The following is a 20,271-nucleotide window of genomic DNA, read 5'->3' as shown; positions in this document are numbered from 1 at the left end:
ACAACCTCGGAAAACTGTTTTTGTTTATGCTCAGCTTTAACAGGTTAAGAAAGCTTTAATCATTCTTACACACACAGATACCAACCATTGATGTTTTACATTGACAATCAGTGCTTCTGCATTTTTGTCATCGGAGGCACTGGCCAAAATCCTCTGGCCCCACAGAAGGTGAGAATGGAGGTGAGCGGGCCTGAGAATTTGGAGGGCTGGCGTCAGTACCGATACCTTCCTGCCTACACAGGAAAGCCCACCATTAACCTTTACACCCCTCCTCCATTTGAGTCCTTCAGTGGCCATTTAATGACCACGTAAGGGCCTTTCCTGCCTCTGCAGCAACCTTCACAGCTTCAGGTGGGCCTGCACGACTGGAAAAATTGTGGCACATGTCAGCTGAAAGGAGAGGGGGTCCTCAATCCACAGTAATCTGTGCATGATCAATGGCATGGACAAGTGACAGGCAGATAGCTACTGACAGCCACACTCTGCCCTTGCTGCTGCCCCCCCCCCCCCCCCGCCCCTCTCCCCACGACACCCACTCCTCAAGACCGTTTCTCCCCCCTGCCCCAACAAACAGCATTTACATTTCTCCAAGGTCTATATTTCTCTGACAGCAATCTCCTCTGGTCTCTGATTGATTGGTCAACAGCTCTTGGCAGGAGGGAAGTCATCTTCTGGGCTCCTGAGTCTGGAGGAAGACCCACCACCGTCCACTTAGCTGCCTGATGGGCAGCAGTAATGGCACAACTCCCTCCTCAGGGTCAGGATGGGTGTCTCCCTGCCTCTTCAGGCAGTGAGTGAGACACCAGTCGAGAATGGAGAATTCCACCCGCTGTTGCTTCAAGTCACTCCAGAATGTCTGAAAATCTCTTGCACGCACATGTGGATTTTCACAGTGGTGCTAAGCTTGACTGTGAAACTTCAGTACCTGGCGGTTACTGAACTATCTCTGCCTGACGTTTGGCAGCAGACTCGGATTTCTCATGACCTGTTATACCTATGGTACATTTCAAAATGCAATGTTGCCCAAGTCTAATATTCGGAAGGTGAACTCAGCTGCATGACTCCACCCCTCCCTGCCCAGTTTGTAAAAGTGCTGGATATATTGGCCAATTTAACTCAGCAGAACGAGTTGTTTTGCCACCATAGGCAAGGCTGTCAGGCGTTAATTTTCAGAGAAAAAGGATCAACTTTGAAGTGTGGTCCAGAAATGTTGGTGAAAATCTTGGAAGCCTCACTTAATAAAACAGAACTGATAAAGGTATTCAGTTGCTGCAAAACAGCAGCCTTCATCAAAGGTCTGAAGTGGGAGCTGTCATTGAACTGTTGGTTACTACTTGAATTGTCAGCAGTTCGGGATCATTTCAGCTTCTTTGGTGCAGGTCAGGAATACAAAGCTTCAAAAAGCATTTTAATTCCATCAGCATACTGCAGGCAAATCGAGACTGTAACAAAATATTCATAGCTTGGAATAATCAAATGGGCTACAGTGCATCAGAAGAGATATTCCAAGCACAAGCATCGACCCAGCAGTCTCACTTAGGCTGGTCCAGGTGCAGATTCTGGGTCCAATTTTAATTCCCTATGAGTGGGTGGGTTTTGAATTGATTAAAATCGGGCTCCATGTGGCCTGAAGGCAGAGGGTAGCTGTAGAGAAATGGCATCAAACTACAATGCAACATAACCAGCCTTGCCCAAATGAATTCAGAATGAGAAGAAGACTGAGCGGGGTGGTAGAGCGCACAAGGATGTCGTAACCAAGTGATGTCCAATTCAATGTTCATACAGATATGTTAATTGCACAAGATCTTTCTGACATTTACAAGTTCCACTATTCCACTAATGAATGACCACTGCAGCAGAGTCTAAATACTGTTGATCCAGGTATTACTTTCTTCAGTTGATGCAGTACAACTCATCCATAACCATAGCTATACTGGGCAGGGTGAGCTGCAACTTCCATCACAATCAGTTCTACAGCAGAGGCAATGCCACTGACTCTGTATTTCATGTTTCATGGGCCCGATTTTACCATTTTGATTCTAAGTGCTGAATCTGGGCGCAATTCAGATCCAACTTGGAAAACTGTTCTCAGGAGCCCCCATATGCACTCAGCCTGAAAAAAAAAATCGCAAGTCTGAATTGCGCTGTGGGCGGGGCTTATCACACCCAAAACGCTGCAGCTCCAATCAGAGCTCTGAACTGCGCATGCGCGGTGAAAAGAAATTTGAAAAACGCTCCCCTGTCACATCGCTCCCGGGAGTGAAAAGCGGGAACGATGGCCCCCACAGACATCGTCCCACCCCTACAACATAACTGGCCCCCTTATCCACCCACCGCCCCGCTAGCCAGACCGATCGTGACCTTCTGCCCCTCTTCCCCCCCCCCCGCCCCCTACTGATCGTCCACAGAGTGGCAGCGGTCCCCCTCTTCCCCCCACCAGAGATCCATCTGGCCTCCTTCCCCCCCCCCACCAGAGAGCAATCGGGCCACCCTCCTCCCTCCGCCCTCCCCCCTACCCCCACCAGAGATACGTCTGATCCGCCTCCCTCCTCCCCGCCAGAGAATGATCTGGCCTCCCTCCTCCTCCCCCCCCCCCTCACCAGAGAATAATCTGGCCTCCCTCCTCCCACCCCCTCATCAGAGAATGATCTGCCCCCACCCCCTCCCCAACCCGCCCCCTCCCCTCCCCCCCGGATCTGAGTCAGAGAGCCGTCGGAAGCTCTGAACTACCTCCTCAGAAGCTGGAGCGCCCGAAACAGACCCTTGCTGAGCATGTCTGTTTCGGCCAAATCTGGACTGGTGAACGTGATGGTAAAGGGGGAAATGCTGGTAAAGTTGGGCAGGCAGCCTATTAATTCAAATTAAATGCATGCAAATGACGTTAAATCGCCGTTGCGCCCATTTCAGGCGCAGTTCAGATTGCGGCCATTTTCGGGCCTTGGTAAAGTGGGCATCTGAGCGGACGTGAGCGTGGATCACGCTAATTGCCTCACACCCAACTTTACCAAGTTGGGCGATGGTAAAATCGGGGCCAGTGGGTTTTTCATTGACCCCGATAATTATTTTTCTCTACATTCGTTCCGGTATATTCTAACAGCATATACTTAGGTCTGTCTTTTTTGGGGAATGTTATGGTCAAACTAACTGAATTTTAATAGTGAAGGATGGAAAATGTTCTATTTTGGTTACTCAAAGTCGGCAGCAAACACTTCAGACTGGAAAGAGCGAAATGCACAGTAAAGCTCTCTCTACCCTGCCCAATGCTCCAATCTCAGAAAATCGCAGACTCTTTGAGAAGAATGCATCATCTGTGACTGAATAAGGAGACTGGGGACAGTATCGGACAGAAAGAAATCTGCAAAGATTAGTGGTAGGTCAGAAGATTGGTCAAATTTTAAGAACCAGCAAAGAATTGGTGGCACAGTGGTTAGCACTGCTGCCTTACATCGCCAAGGAACTGGGTTCGATTCCCGGCTTGGGTCACTGTCTGTACAGAATCTGCACGTTCTCCCCGTGTCCATGTGGGTTTCCTCCAGGTGCTCCGGTTTCCTCCCACCGTCTGAATAATGTGCTGGTTAGGTGCATTGGCCACTCTAAATTCTCCCTTAGTGTACCCGAAAAGGCACCGGAGTGTGGTGACTAGGGGATTTTCACAGTAACTTCATTGCAGTGTTAATGTAAACCTCCTTGGACTGCTGCCCTACACGGCCTCCGCTTGGGTCTCCCAAAGCAGCGCAGCAGGCTGGGAGAATCGCCCCTACAACTTTGACAGTGAGAATTGGAAAGCAGTATACAGATTTAAATGCAGAGAGATTGCAGAATTTAGTAGTACAGAGGGATCTGAATGTCCTGGTACATGAATCACAAAACGTTTGTACATAAGCCACACAAGTGATTAGGATGGCAAATAGAACATTGGCACTGGCAAGGGGGATAGAGTAGAAAAGGAGGAAAGTTTTACTGCTGCTATCTAGCGCATTGGTGAGAGCACACTTGGAATATTTTGCAGAGTTTTGGTCCCCTTATCTGAAAGAAGATATAATTAAATTTAAAGCAGTTCAGAGAAGATGCACTCAACTCATTCCTGAGAGGCTTATCTTATGACGAAAAGTTGAACAGATTGGGTTTATGGCTATTGGAGTTTAGAAGAATGAGAGGTGATCTTATTGAAACAAATAAGATCCTGAGGGAACTTGACAGGGTGAATAACAGGAGCATTAACCGTTTGTGATAGAGAGTCGAACCAGAGGACACAGTTTAAGAATGAAAGGTATGCCATTTAAGACAGAGATGAGGAGAATTTTTTTTCTCTCAGGGGGTGGTTAGTATGTGGAATTATTTTCTCCAGAGTGCAGTGGAGGCTGGGTCATTGAATTTATTCAAGACAGAGTTGGACAGATTTTTGATAGACTGGGGTGTCAAGAGTTATGGGGACAAACTGCAAAATGGAGTGGAGACCACATCCTGTTCAGCCATGATTTTATTGAATGACTGAACAGGCTGAAAAAGCTGAATGGACTTCTCCTGCTCCTAAATCCAGTGTTCCGAGAAAAGAGCCCCCCCTCCCCCACCTCTTTGCTGCACCAGTAGCATAATTTTTCATTTTTCAGCCATCTCAAAGAAATAATGGCAAACCAGTAGACTGAGGCTACCCACCCCAGTTTCACATTGGATTAGCTAAGAGAGGTCATTCGTTATGTCAACATATCCTCAGGCTGAACATTTAGAAATAGATGACACGTTATTCACTGCATGTAACCACAAATATGCAAACAACCCATAATGCTTTTTATAAACTACTTTCTGCACTTTGAGTGTGTTTATTATTGTATTATGGTTCCACAAATCAAAGTATAAAAATAAAGGAATTTCAATATGATATCTGCTTAATTTGCCTTCTTCACAATTCCTAATCCAAGAAATTAACATTGTGTTGTATTTTGACAACACTTCAATGAAGTGCTGATCTTCTGGCAAATAATCATGGTTGTTATTAGATTTCAAAGTTCAACACTCCACATTCTTCACCCTTAACAGGCATTACCTTTCTAAACAAGCCGCTTTGAATTAAAGATACAAAATCTATTGTAGACTGCCATTAGAATTCAAGAAAATGAAGTGGAAGACATAGTGGACTGCTTCCAAATTCTCTAACATTGAATTACTTAATGAGAAAATGGTGTTCTCCTTAAACTGGACAATGTAATCTTCAGGCACAACCAGCTATCACTGGAATAGTTGAGCCAACCTAAGTATTTTTTTAATTATTGGGATGTTGGGATTGGGATATGGGGTGTTGGCTGGGCCAGAACTTATTGCCCATCACCAATTGCCCTTGAGAAAGTGGTGTGAGCTGCCTTCTTGAACTGCTGCAGGGCATGTGATGTAGGTACAGCCACAGTGCAGTTAGGGAGGGGGTTCCAGGATTTTGACCCAGTGGCAGTAAAGGAATGGCAAAAATTGTTCCCAGTCAGGATAGTGCGTGGCTTGGAAGGGAACTTACAGATGGTGGTGTTCCCATGAATCTGCTGCCCTTGTCCTTCTAGGTGCCAGAGGTCATGGGTTTGGAAGGTGCTGTCTAAGGAGCCTCAGTGAGGTGCTGCAGTGCACCTTGTAGATGGTATACATTGCTGCCACAGTGTATCAATGGTGGAGGGAGTGACTGTTTAAGGTGGTAGATGGGGTGCCAATCAAATGAGCTGCTTTGTTTTGATGGTGTCCAGCATCTCAAGTGTTGATGGAGCTGCACCTATCATTCAAGTGGAGAGTATTCCTTTACACTCCTGACTTGTCCTTTCCAGATGGTGGACAGAATTTGGAGAGTCAGGGGGTGAGTTACTTTCTGCAGAATTCCCAGCCTCTAATGTCCTGTTATAGCCACAGCTTTTATATGCCTGGTCCAGTTCAGTTTCTGATCAATGACAACCGCCTGGATTTTGAGAGTGGGGGGATTCAGCAATGATAATGCTATTGAATGTCAAGGGGAGATGGTTAAATTCTCTCGTGTGGCCTGAATGTTATCTGCTACTTATCAGCCCAAACGTTCAGGCTTTGCTGCATTTGGACACGGATTGCTTCAATACCTGAGGAGTTACAGATGGTATTGAATATCGTGCAATCATCGGCAAACATCCCCACTTCTGACCTTACGATAGAGGGAAAATATTGGCCGGAACTTTCCAGCTGTCACGCCTACAGGATCTTCTGATTCTGCCGATGGTGCACCCCCACCGTGGGTCTCCTAGCGGGGTAGGATGGAATCAATGTGAAATCCCTTTGACTGTAGCGGGGCCAGAAGCTCTCGCCACCAGCCAACGGCAGGCCACCTCCTACCGCGCAAAACATGCCGCAAGGAGGCCAGAGAATCCCACCCTGGGACACTACCCTGAGGAACTCCTGCAACCGTGTCCCAGGACTTAGATGATCGGCCTCAACAACCAACTTCCTTTGTGCTAGGCATGACTCCGAAAAGTGGAGCATTTTCCACTATTCCCACTGATTACATATTTGCCGGGGCTCCTTGATTCCACAATGCCGCCTTGATGTCAAGGGCAGTTCCTCTCACTTCGTATCTTGAGTTCAACTCTTTTGTCCACGTTTGGATCAAGGGTGTAATGAGGTCAGCAGCTGGGTAGTCCTGGTGGACCACAAGCAGAGAACATCAGTGAGCAGCATGTTGTTGAGTAAGTGCCTCTTGATAGCACTCTCAACAACAGATTCCATCATATTGCTGATGATTGAAAGTAGACTGATGGGGTGATAATTGGACGGGTTGGAAATTGTCCTGCTTTTTGCGGTAACTGTTTACAGAAGTCTTCCAGTTCAATAGTTTCCAAACCTATTACAATAACAATTGAGAAGAAGCACACAGAAGATGCTAGGAATACTCAATGGGTTAATTTGCCATTGGGTTCTGACAAAAAGTCATCAACATGAAACTATTAACTCTCTTTCTCCTTCCACAGATGCTGCCAAACCTGCTTGGTTTTTCCAGCAATTTCTGTGTTTCATTCAGATATCTCGCATCCCCGACACTTTGATTTTATATTCGGGATAATTTCAACCCTGCCCAGCTCAGCAGGTTAATATTTCAGGGATGACCTTCCACTAACTGGCAAAACCAATTTAGGGAAGCATTTTTGCATGCATGAGGACTGTTGAAGATCCGGGGCTCAGATGTGCTTATTCATTTTACAAGTTGAAGTTAATAGTCTTTCTAGAATACCGTGAACAGATTTTTAAATGCCAGAAAGAAGTGTGAAAGGATATATGATGTAGAAATGTTGCCTCAGTCATGGATTGGATAACCAAAGAATGTGTCAAACGCCTTTCCATGTGATCTCCATCATTTGCCTTTTTCTTACTATAATTAACAAATCTAACTTTTATTCCATACAGGACAACTTTAATGCCACTGCCTGTCATTTTAACCAATTGCATATTAATTGCTGCGTATAGTTAATTTTAATTATTTGTGGTGAGGGGCATCTTCAGAGGTCCTAAACTTATTCAGAGCAAAAACCTTTTTCCATGAAAGCTGGCCATTTATTGCCTGATAAGAGTGGGCTATTCTAAATGTGCTTAGGTAATTTTGAACTGATAGATCATGTATCAGAAATATATTCTTCCTTCAGTAAGAAACAAATATACTAAGGTTTCCTTGAATGGCACTGTACCATTTGACATTTCCAATACTGCACATCAACAAGAATCACTTCACTGTCTCAGCAGCTTCAGCTGCTGCGTTTCCTCCAAGGAATTATAAAAATCACTCTAAGCCAAAAATATATTTTATTACAAAAGCAACAGGCTTTTTCAAGAAACACGCTTGTAAGCCTGCACCTGGATGTGGATTTATTTTTAATTATGTTATTGTAAGTCGAAGGAGGGCAGGAAAATTACACTATTTTTAGAAACAAAATGAATGGGTTTAAAAAATAACTGAAGTTACAGGTAATAGAACGTCACTAATGCTTCATTCCTCTTAATAACCTGAAAAGTGCAGGAACACGAGTTATCCTTACAGTCTTCAAACAGCTTGGATGTTTCATTCATCGAAGGAAGGGCAAAACAAGCTGGGAAGTCTTATCTTCATTTCTTTTTTCCTTTCAGTGTAGTGCTGGACTTTGTCTGATTGACCTCACTAACAGTCAATGTAATTGTGCTCACAGCACTGAACTTTACAACCCATTTCCTGAAATGATACACCCATCCATCATGGTGGCAACCTTCTCAACGTACATTTGCTCCTACATTGTTGAAGGAATGGGTGCTGATTTCCTGTGATGCCTGTGTAAAAATTAAGTAATTACAAAAGTCGCTGGAATTACTTCTGAAATGATCCTTCAGTTTAAAGCTTCATAAATTGAATTGTTTTACAGAGTGGTAATGCAATTTTAAAAATGTTAATGTACATTAGTCTCCCCTATAATTCTCTCCACTAATGGTTTTCTGAATATAAAGATTTTTAAATGTTCTGTGTAATAGATTTTCATCTGCACTGCCTGGGCAGTAATCTGGCACAGCAGGATTGACGGCGCTTCATGCAATTTTCATTTTATTCGTCCTAACACTGAACTCAGCAACGTCAATGCACAAAGACTACAAACAGTTTGCAGTTCCCTCATGATTCTGTTTGAGTCAGTAGGTTTTTGGTTCAAAACCCACTTCAGGTACTCCAACATATCGCCTCAGCTTGCACATCAGCACAGCACTGAGCAATGTGGAAAATTTAGTCCAATGATACCCCTTTGGGTGCGCTTTGGCTTGTCTTTCAACATTTTGGACCACAATTATCAATCATTAATTGAAATCTTCCAACACTGGAGTATTAGGTAGTAAACCATTTAGTAATGTTGTTTGAAAATAAAACGATCATTGTTTCAACTTCCGCGGATTCTAAAGAGTCATCCAATTCCACAAGAGCATCCAAAAATGGTATTGAACGTGCTTCTGAATTCTCCAAGATGTTACAAGTCAGACGCTGATCGTTAGAATGACCATATGCAGAGGCTCACGATTCTTGAATTTCCTGGTTACAACACAGAAGTGAAGTTGATGCAATTGGACATTTGAAATATTTTCAAGATTCACCTGAAAATCTATTTATTACTCTAAGTAGCTGGCATGTCACGTACGAGAGGGTGAGCAGGCACCCTGCTCTCCTCTTTTATCCTGCTTCTCAGCCAGTCATGATGTGGAGATGCCGGCGTTGGACTGGGGTAAACACAGTAAGGAGTCTAACAACACCAGGTTAAAGTCCAACAGGTTTATTTGGTAGCAAACGCAAATAAACCTGTTGGACTTTAACCTGGTGTTGTTAGACTCCTTACTGTGTCTCAGCCAGTCACCATGAATCAGTAATATGTTTGGTCTAACCTGCCCACCGACTCTCTCTTGCCCCTGTTGGGAATGGAGTCTCAAAGCTCTCGATCCTCCCCTGTTGAGATCCATAACTCTGTGTGGGAATCCGAGCTAAAATGCCTCAATGTTACCAAACGTTGAAAAGAGAGTTCATATATCAACACACTGTACCACTGAATATCCTACAAAACATATTTAAACATGGATTGGGGCGGCATGATGGCTAGCACTGCTGCCTCACAGTGCCAGGGACCCTGGTTCGATTCCAGCTTTGGGTGACTGTCTGTGTGGAGTTTGCATATTCTCCCCATGTCTGCGTGGTTTTCCTCCAGGTGCTCCGGTTTCCTCCCACAGTCCAAAAATAGGCGGGTTAGATGGATTAAATTGCCCCTTAGTATCCCAAGATGTTCAGGTTAGGGGGATTAGCAGGATAAATGAATGAGGCTACATGGATAGGGCGGGGAGTGGGCCTGGGTAAGATTGTCTTGCGGAGAGACTGTGCAGACTCGAAGGGCCGAATGGTCTCCTTCTGCACTGTAGCAACTCTATGATAACAGAATGCTGTGTACAATTTAGCAGCCAGAGTAGACCATTCTACACCCCCACCCTCCCACCAAGTCTGTTCGACCTTTTGATAAGATCAGGCTGATCTGATAGTGGGCCACAACTTTCCTGTCTATCCAAAGCTCTCTTTGCCTCCCTGGTCAGTTAAGCAGCTATCCAACTCAGCCTTGAAAATATTCAATGAGCCTGTCTCTACTGTTCTGTGGGGAAGTGAATTCCACTAACGAGCTACTGAGAGAAAACAATTCTACTCATCTTCATCTTAAATGGGAGAATCCTTATTTTAAATTGTGTTCCCTAGTTATTTTCTGTTCCATCCTGTTAAGACCCCCTCAGGATCTTACATGTTTGAATAAGATCAGCTTGCATTCTTCCAAACTCCAGTAGATGCAGGCACAACCTGTCCAAACTTTCCTTATAAGTAAGCCGCTTCATCCCAGTAATTAGTTGACTGAAACTTCCTCTAAGCCACTTCTAATGCAATTGCATCCTTCCTTAAGTAAGGAGGCCAAAACTGTACATAGTGTTCCAGATGTATGCTCACCAATGTCTTATGCAACGGCAGCAAAAACTTCCCTGTTTTTATATTCCATTCCCCTTGCAATAAGCTACAACATTCCATTTGCCTTCCGAATCATTTGCTGTACTTCATACAAACTTTTTACAACAAAATCCTGTGAGCACATTTTACAATTTAAGGCAATATTGTAATGTTCCATGTGGATTGAATTGAACTGAGCTAAGTGACATGAACAATTATGCCATTCAGTATAACTGCTTGAGGTTATGACTCTGTTTACGCTGCACATTGCAAAGTGCCTTCGTTATAATTTGTTGGTTGAAAGGAAAACCACTAATCGTCAACTGATGGAGATTACTCCCATAGATTCCATTCAATGCAATCCCATTTATCTACCACGCTGGGACAAATAGGATTCATCAATCTTGGATTTGTCTCAGGCCGTTAGCATGTTTCCTGCAATCCCATTGGCTTCTCATTCAACTTGATTAATAACACAAAGCAAATGCATATATTGTAAAAATTAATTTCTATCATTTACCATTACTGCATAACCTCAAGAGTCTTGCTTTCAATCTATGAATGGACCTACCTTATATTAAGTTGACCTTTCTCTACACCCCAGCTATGACTTTAACACAATATTCTGCACCTTCTTCTTTCCTTCTCCCCTATGTAGTCTATGAACGGTATGTTTTGCCTGTATAGCGCACAAGAAACAATACTTTGCACTGTATCCCAATACATGTGACCACAATAAATCAAATCAAATGTAGCATTTTAAATTAGTATTAAAAAGTCTAGACGGGGGGGGGGGCGAGAATGGGGAGTGGACCCCTCAATTAAAGCATATTATTCAAAATTCGACATGACCTTTTTAAACATTTCTACATGTTCTTTTTATATTTCCACAAAACATTATTTTGTATATTGTAGTTAATCTTTCCTTCAAATTTCATAGTTGTCAAGTCAGGACAGCATTGAGAAATTTGATTATATGTTATCAGTATAACATTACTCTTTAAATATTTGGCATGATACATTAAAAATGATTTACTGAAAAAGAAAAGCAATGTGTTTTTACTACTGAAGACATTGGCCTAATCAAAGAAAATAGGGTACTTCAAAACAAAAGATAAAATATATGGTTCTCAATAGCAGAAGAGTGGTGATGAAGATTCCAGTTGACAGGCCCAATATATAGCACAGCAAAGCAGTGAAACCAAAGTCCAATTGAACCACTCTGTTGAATTCCTGTTTCCACCTATAGGGAGGCACTGAACAGAAGCATGTGTCTCCCTGCAGAGGAAAGAAAAGTCAAAGGAAGAATCTCCACTGGGTTGAGTTTTCTAATCGACTAGTGATCAACCAGCGGTGACATTAATGAGGCTGTGGGAGCGTGTCAGGCCTCTGAAGTTCAAGGACACCCAGAAAAACACAAAAAGTTGGAAGAATGAGTGATTGACCCTGTAATAGGGTGTTTCTTCAACTCCATTCAATGTGTAAACTTTAAAACTGAGAGGCCTCTTCTGCTATGGATGCTAGTGCTGACTGGAGAATTTGACGTGAAGTTGACCTAATTTATGGCGTTCATGATTTTGTCACCTTGAAAATCTATGGTTTGGATTTTGCAGTTAGCGGCTAATGAAAGACACCAGCCATTCATCAGGCTTGCCATTGTGCACAGACTCTCTGTGATTTTAGACTGGAACTTAGTGCAAATTAGAAGGTCATTTTGGCACAATACCCTCTACATGGTATCTGGGACCTCTATGACAGGACACCGTCCAGTACAACCATTTTGATGAATTGTAAATGACTAGTACAGAATCAGAGCTTGGGCATGTTCATTAGAAAATTGAACGCAATGTCCAATCACGTACAGAAAGCAAAATATAGAAGAGGGACAGAAAGATGGGATCAATAGAGATAAAGGAAATGGAAAGAAAAAGAAAAAAACCTTTTGTTACTAAAAAATCTCCACCCACAGTTAATATCTGAAGGACTGCGACTGCACGTCTGTTAATTTTCAGGGTTACTTGACAGTATTTAAGTCTGATCATATCTTTAAAAATGTACTTAGACTGGAATGAAGAAGCCTAACCTTTTCATGTGTATAATCAGTACAGGAACTTATGCCATTCCATCTTGTTTAATGCTGAGTCGCTCTGTGAGATACGGATAGTATAACTTATAGAGAAGCAGGGCCAAATTAGTCAGCAACTCCTGATTTCCACGTTTTACTGTGCATGCATGACCACCAGAAATTGCTCTCCAATTCACATCTTAATTATTGATTTATTTAGTGAAGGCAAATCCACAAAGCCAAGTGATAGCCTCTTCATTTGCTGAGTTTAAGGTGATTAGTCCATTGCTTAGTCTACAGAGAGGACACTCCTTGTAATGTGTAGCATTCTTTTTGTCTTACCACAAGTGCATAAGAAGTTTGTATTGAGGCTTCAGAGATGTAGAGATTGGTTGCACAGGGGTTTTGGCCTGTCCCCAACCTGGTTAGCTTGGACCAATCTCGCCATTGTTGTTCAAAGCTTGCCATTTAACAGACAGCGTTTGTCCCAAGGAATTTGTTATTGATTTCCTCGGTTTCCCATTCCTTGATACAAAGGATAGAATGCTGAGGTGGAAGGCAGGCAAAAGATGGGTTGACTAGGTCATCATGTGCTGTAATATGCCTTTAAGGGATAGGAGCGTGCCATCATGAGAAGGGAAGTGACACAGCGTCAGTCTCACTTCAGCCTGTGAGCAGAACTCAGCACACACAGCTCTGCTGCTGCAGTACTCAAGCTTTCTACTTTTGTATTTATGTTCTCATGTACGTAAACTAAATAAATGAACCCATACAATATTCACCTGATCCCTTGTGTGATTGGTGCATTTACATCATCATACAAAAACAGCACCGTAGAGTGGCAAGAGCTGCAGCATGGATGGTTTCAACCAGCTTGTGAGTTTTCATCAGTTGGCGGATGCTGAGATGTTTGCAAGGACAGTAAACCAGAGGGGGTGCTAAGCGGAGACAGCCAATGGACCTGTGTTCACATTGTGCACTTCCCCCCAATCAGTAACCAAGGGTCCCTGGAAGCAAATGATCCTACCAGCAGACTGAACTAAGAATTCATAAAGAGTCCCCTTGCGGAACATCAGTGTCCCCAATACCAGCAATCTTCTGGCAATAGGATACCACAGAACCATAGAATTCCTACAGTGCAGTAGGAGGTCATTCGGCCCACTGAGTCTGCACTGACTCTCCACAAGTGCATCTCATCCAGACCCAACCCCCCCCTCCCCCCCCCCCCCCCACACCCCCCTGCCCTATATCCGTAACCCCGCGTGTTTACCATGGCTAATCCACCTAACATACACATCTTTGGACACTAAGGGGCAATTTAGCATGGCCAATCTACCTAACCTGCATAGCTTTGGACTTGGATAAGAAACCGGATTACCTGGAAGAAATGCACACAGACATGAGGAGAACGTGCAAACTCCACATAGACAGTTACTCAAGGCCGGAATTGAACCCAGATCCCTGGTGCTGTGTGGCTGCAGTACTAACCACTGTGACACCGTGCCACCCAGGGTATGCTCTCTGAATCTACATTATTTTTTGAGGATCTGTCGCCTACAAAGCGAAACCTCATTTGAACAAAGGTGATCCTCACCACCATTTCGGCAGCAAAATCTGGCTCTATATCTGAAGATTGGGAGTGCATGAATGAGGTTTCAGGAGTGAAAACTTAAAAATGTTAACAGCATGTCCCTGATACAAGGAATATGTAATCTGATTGCTCACAATTGTTTTGCTCCGATTATCTGATTTCTGTACATTTAAGAAAAGAGTGATGAATTTGCAAAACTGTGTACCACTTTGTATTTTCTGTTTCATTCACTAATCGAATTTAAATAAAATCAATACAACTATTTGGATAAGTGCAGAACATTTTTGTTTGCGTCAGAGATTTGGATTTAAATATCATAATTAGAATGATCCAATTTGAGTGGGAACCTCACAGACAGAATATCTGATTGTGAATTTCACATCACCAGGCTTCGAAATGACATTGCAAAATCTGAAAATTACTCCAGCTCAAACATATATTTCATTCATTCTCAAAATGCAGTCATTGCGAGAAAAGCCAGCATTTATTTCCTTTCCATAGTTCTTTATCAAAAGGTGGTACTGGGTTTTCTTTTGAACTGGTGCCGTCCTTTTAGTGAATGTGTGCTGTAATGTATGGAGTTCCAGGATTTTGACTCTATATTGATGAAGGAATTGCAACATATCTTCAAGTCAGGATGGTGTATGACATTCGGCAATAGTGTTCCTGTGCACCTGGGATAGTGAATCTGTGAATTCTTTACCGCAGAGGGCTATAGAGGCTGGGTCGTTAAGTTCAAGGCTGAGATAGACAGATTTTTAATTAGTAAAGGAATAAAGGGTGAGAGGGATAAAGCAGGAAAGTGGAGTTGAGGATTACCATATCAGATCAGTCATAACAGAGCAGACGCTATGGTCCAAATGGCATACTTCTGTTTCTACACCTTGTGATCATTTGGTCACCTGGTGCCATTGTCCTTCTAGAACCTGGGTGGTGGAGGTCATGTGTTTAGGACATGCTGCTGAAGTAACTGTGGTGAGTTGCTGCAGTGCATCCTACAGATGGGGCAATCTGCAGCCACGTTGCATCAGTGGTGGAGGGGGTGGGTGTTTTGGTTAGGGGGTGAAGTGCATCCACCAAGATTGGGCCGCAGTTCAATCTCCCATCTGAAGGGCAGCACCTCCAACACTGCAGCACTCCCTCAGTATTGCGAGTCCAGATCATGTGCTCGCATCTCATGAGTGAGCTCGAGCCCCCAACCCTTTTGAATCAGAAGTGAAAATGATACCACTGAGTCCAAAGATCTAAAGAATGCAAAGGTGACAGTTTATCACAGAAGAATTAGTGTGCAGTGATGCTGTGAGTTCCAAGCCCCTTCTAGACTGTCTCTTATCAACTGCAGTATGACTCCATCTTTATTCCTTTGGGCATAGAACAACTATAAATATATCTGCTACTGAAAACAATGCCTATCTTCTGGCCACGCTGCACAGATCTTTTTTTCAATAGCAAAGTACTGAGAATGTTATAGGAATGATTTGTTATACTGAGGAAGCTGATTCTGTTCACACCTCTTAATTCAAAGTTGCTTAATTCAAACGATCTCTTAATTTAGTTTTTCTTTCAGGAGTGGATTGCATTTAACTTTTAACAATGTTGGTCTTCAAATGGGATCACTGGATACATATTGAGGGCTCTGGGCTGTCACTCTCTTCTGCTCCCCCTAACTTTAATTATTTATCAGGATTTAATATTTCTGAAAAATAACTTCAGGTTACAACTCAACTTCAAAGGTTAAGTTATCGAGGACTCCCTTTCTCGCTGCAAGAAGCTGTGAGCTGCAGAATGAGCTGTTAACAGAAGGGCAAAAAGGGAACTAGCGAAGAGCTCAAGTGCAGAGGCAGCTGGAAGGTGGAAAAGCGGGAAAATAATTCTCGGTGAGTTATATCCTGCATTGCAAGCTACTCTGTCCCAGGTTAATACAGTTTTAGATTCAATCCCATTCCCCATTTAGTGAAGATGGGGGCAATCATTTAGAAACAGGGATCTACATGCATTGGGATATATTGGAGTAGAAACACTGACCTGTGCATTTACCACTCCCAGGACGTCCCGAAGCGTTTTGACAGCCATTGAAGTAGTTTCCAATTGCATTGCAAGTTTAGAACAGTGCACTCAGCGAGGTCCCAGGAACAGCAAATGACAATGAGCAGATTGTCAGCTTTGCTGATGGTGGTGGAGAGATCAGTATTAGCCAGGGTGGTGTAACGTTTTATCAGAAAGGGGGAAAGAGCTGGGAGTGTCTGTCTGCAATTTGTGCCTCTCATAAGTAGGAATTGTACTTCCCAGACTTTGTGAATTGGACAGAGGGGAGGGGGTGGTTTGGAAGCAGCAGCAATGAGTTGCCTAACTAAAGTTTAAAGTTTTTAAAGTTTATTTATCAGTGTCACAAGTAGGCTTACATTAACACTGCAATGAAGTTACTGTGAAAATCCTATTCGCCACTCTGGTGTCTGTTTGGGTACACTGAGGCAGAATTTAGCATGGCCAATGCACCGAACCAGCACACCTTTGGACTGTGGGAGGAAACCAGAGCACCCAGAGGAAACCCACGCAGACACGGGGAGAATGTGCAGACTCTACAGACAGTGACTCTGCCGGGAATTGAACCCGGGTCCCTGGCGCTGTGAGGCCGCAATGGCTAACCACTACGTGTGAGATTGGAGATGGGGCTGGACATTTGCCCTGGGAGTTGAACCTGAATGTCCCCTCTTCCCACCCAGACACACCCACACCACAAACACCCTACAGTCCTGCAGTCCTTACCATTGAGCTGGCGGTAGACGATGTCCTCCAAGAGGGAGAGCCTCTTCAGCACTGCCTGTTGGACAGGAGCAGAGCCCCGGGCTGTCAGGTTGGTGGGGTCGCTCCTGCCGTGGTGGGCGGCGTGCGCCAACTCCCGGCCCTTGAGGGGCACCCTGCACCTGGCCAGGAAGAGGAGGAAGCCCACCACCGCCACCAGGTTCAGCATCAGCAGCCCCTTCACCCGGCGGAGGGAAGCCATGGTGAGGTGAGGTGAGGCCACACAGAGTCCGGCCTTCTGGCCACCCTGCCCGCTTGTGTCCCGGCCGATGGACAGACTGAAGTGAAGCGGGCTCCGTTCAAAGCTGAGGCGAACTCCAATTGGCGAATCCTTCCATCTTCCGGAGCAGAAAGGCGGACAACTTAACTCCAAACAAACAAGATGTCAAGCCCGGTGAGGGGGGGAGATGGGGGGAGGAGGGGGGGTGGACTTCAGCCACAGGTGCTTCATTTAAAAACCCTCACCAGGGGTCTCCTCACACCACAACATGGTGCAAAACAATAAACAAACTCAGCTTGTTTTCAAAGCAAAATCTCAACACAGTCTGAGGGCAGCCGAGGGATGCTGCTGGCAGCTGAATGGTCCAGGAATGCGGAGCAGGGAATGACTTCCACACCCCCCGCCTGACAACATTTTTTTGTTGTAAAGTTGTCCCCCCCGCCTCGGTGTATAAAGTGACCAATTCGGAGATAGTGGCGAGAGAGAGTGGCCGTGCTGCGGCGGAGAGCTGGCTGCTACCGGGCGCTCTCCACTAGCCTGCTATCCCAATCCCCCCCGGCAGACAAATCCATGTGTGCCCTCTCCTGCTCATACACCAAGCTGGGCTGCCGAGCAAGAAGCCAGGCTCCAAAAAAGATGCGTGTCAATGCGCTTCTCTCCTCTTCTTCTTTGATTCTTCCTCCACCCACCGGAGCTCAGAGTGAGGAGAGGGAGATCAGGAGGGAAGAGTGTTCGTGGTGCAGGGCGAGCCAGCTTCACCGCTCCCTCCTCACTCTCAGCCACAGCGCAGGCAGGGAGGGTGGGGGACACTGACACCCGGGGGGACGGGGCGGGGGGATGCAGCTCGCTTCCAAGCCCCGTCCTCAGCCTTGCCCATTCCCTTACGATGTGGGAGAGTAGGGAGTAATAGCCGGAACGGATTGCGAACGGGGCTGCGGAATCAAATCCGGAGTGGAGGAAGAAAGACATATAAATATATGATCTTGCATTTACTGTAAGACGCCCCCAAGCTCTTTGACACCCTCTCCTTTTCTATGAGCCATAGAATAGCATGCAAGAAACCATACTGTATACCAATACCACAATAAATCAAATCAATTCTTGACAGCTGATGCGACATTTCCTAGTGTAAACATAGAAACGAGAAGCAGAGTAGGCCGTTCGGCCCTTCGAGCCTGCTCCCTTGGCTGATTATACTAATTCCACCCCTCCCCTTCCCCCCATATCCCTTTAGCCCCTGGAGCTATGTCTAATTTCTTCTTGAAATGAAACAACATTTTGGCCTAAACTACATTATGTGGTAGTGAATTCCACACATTCCTTACCTCAGTTCTAAAAGGTTTACCCCTTATCCTCAAAATATAACCCCCTAGTTCTGGACTCCCCCACCATTGGGAACATTCTTTCTGAATCTACCCTGTCTAACCCTGTTAGAATTCCAATTTCCAAGTGTACCAATGTAGAAACATTTGAATGTTTATGTATTAGTGTCACAAGTAGGCTTACATTAACACTGCAATGAAGTTACTGTGAAAATCTCCTAGCTGCCACACTCCAGCGCCTGTATGGGCACACTGAGGGCGAATTTAGCATGGCCAATGTACCTAACCAGCACATCTTTCAAACTGTGGGAGGAAACCGGAGCGCCCAGAGGAAACTCACGCAGACACAGGGAGACTGTACAGACTCCACACAGACACTGACCCAAGTTGGGAATCGAATCCGGGTCCCTGGCACTGTGACACAGCAGTGCTAACCACTGTGCCATCTTGCCGCCTTGTGATTGACGCACAGTAATATCCCACAGAGATAAAGGCAAAATACTGCGGATGCTGGAATCAGAAACAAAAACAGAAAATGCTGGAAAATCTCAGCAGGTCTGTGGAGAGAGAATGAGCCAGCATTTCGAGTCAGGATGACCCTTGATCAGAGTGGTGAGATGATGATCAGATAATCAGCTTGCGGGGAGAAGATAAATATTGATCAGGCCACCAGGCAGAACTCCCTGTCCATTGAGAATAGCGCCAAAGGGATCTATTAGGTCTGCCCAGGGAGCAGATTTTCTGATCCCGCCAATGTCAACAGCTCCTATCAAGTACTGGCAGCCACACACAACAGCATGCACCAATAGCCTACCATTTACATCAAAAAGTGTTGTCACACTAAAATCTTAAAAGGGATTCACACAACAGATCCTTCTGACAAACCCAAGCTGTAACACAAACATTTACTGTCTTGTCTGTCATTCTATGCACTCCCTAAGCTTACATATCTCAAGACACATAATGAAAGGAAATATAAGAACATAGGAGCAGGTGTGGGCCATTTGGTCCATTCAGTCTGCTCCACCATTTAATTAGATCACTTTTACCTCAATGCCATTTTACTGTGCCATCTCCACATTCCTTGGTGTCATTCGGATCCAGAAATCTATTAATTTATGTCTTGAACATGCTCGGTGATTGAGCCTCCATATCCCTTTGGCTTAGAGAATTCCAAAGATTCACCACCCTCTGAGTGAAGAAATTCCTCTTCATCTCAGTCCTAAACAGCCTACCCCTTATTCTGAGACTGTGTCTCCTGGTTCTTGACGACCCCCCACCCCACCTTCAAGAAGAGGAAACACCCTAACTACATCTGTCACGCCCCTTAAGAATTTTGAAAGTTTCAGTGAGATCTCTTCTCATCCTTCAGAACTCTAAAGAATAGAGGCCCAGTTTCCCCAATATCGCCCCATAAGACAATCCTACTATCCAGAAATTAGTCTGGTGAACCCCCATTGCTTCCCCTCTACTGCCATGACCAGCCCCAGGTTGGGTTCCCCAAAAGCTGTTGACCCAGACGGGACCCCTCGATTTGTCACCATCTGGCTAGGATACCTCCAAAAATGATTACAAACCTGGGTAAGAAGGGATGACTGCCTCCATTTTTAAAAATTCATTTGTGGGACATGTCTTTATAGAACCCACCATCTGCTGGTAGCAACAAAAGTTTAATCTAACAAAGTTCCTTTATCTTGGATACCTATTCCAGACCCAATAGTTATGTCTAAAAAGGGACCAATTTAATCAGGCATTCTTGAGTTAAGATAGAGTTATTAACTACTAAAAAAGTAAGGAGAAATG

The 20,271-nt window shown here is 44.6% G+C and overlaps 1 protein-coding gene across 1 annotated transcript in view; it reads right to left on the bottom strand.

Moving 5' to 3' along the window:
- galnt17 (polypeptide N-acetylgalactosaminyltransferase 17) overlaps positions 1-17,286 on the bottom strand; it is a 380,918-nt gene extending 363,632 nt beyond the window's left edge. Inside the window, exon 1 of the mRNA XM_078225003.1 lies at positions 16,891-17,286. Coding sequence (XP_078081129.1) covers positions 16,891-17,128 — 238 coding nt within the window. The 5' untranslated portion in view covers positions 17,129-17,286. The remainder of the gene's footprint in view (positions 1-16,890) is intronic.
- Between the last annotated feature and the right edge of the window lie 2,985 nt (positions 17,287-20,271).

The sequence above is a fragment of the Mustelus asterias genome, chromosome 12 (genome assembly GCF_964213995.1).
Source record: "Mustelus asterias chromosome 12, sMusAst1.hap1.1, whole genome shotgun sequence".
Lineage (NCBI taxonomy): Eukaryota > Metazoa > Chordata > Chondrichthyes > Carcharhiniformes > Triakidae > Mustelus > Mustelus asterias.
The sequence above is the reverse complement of the archived record's forward strand: the minus strand, read 5'-3'. Positions and strand labels throughout refer to the sequence as shown.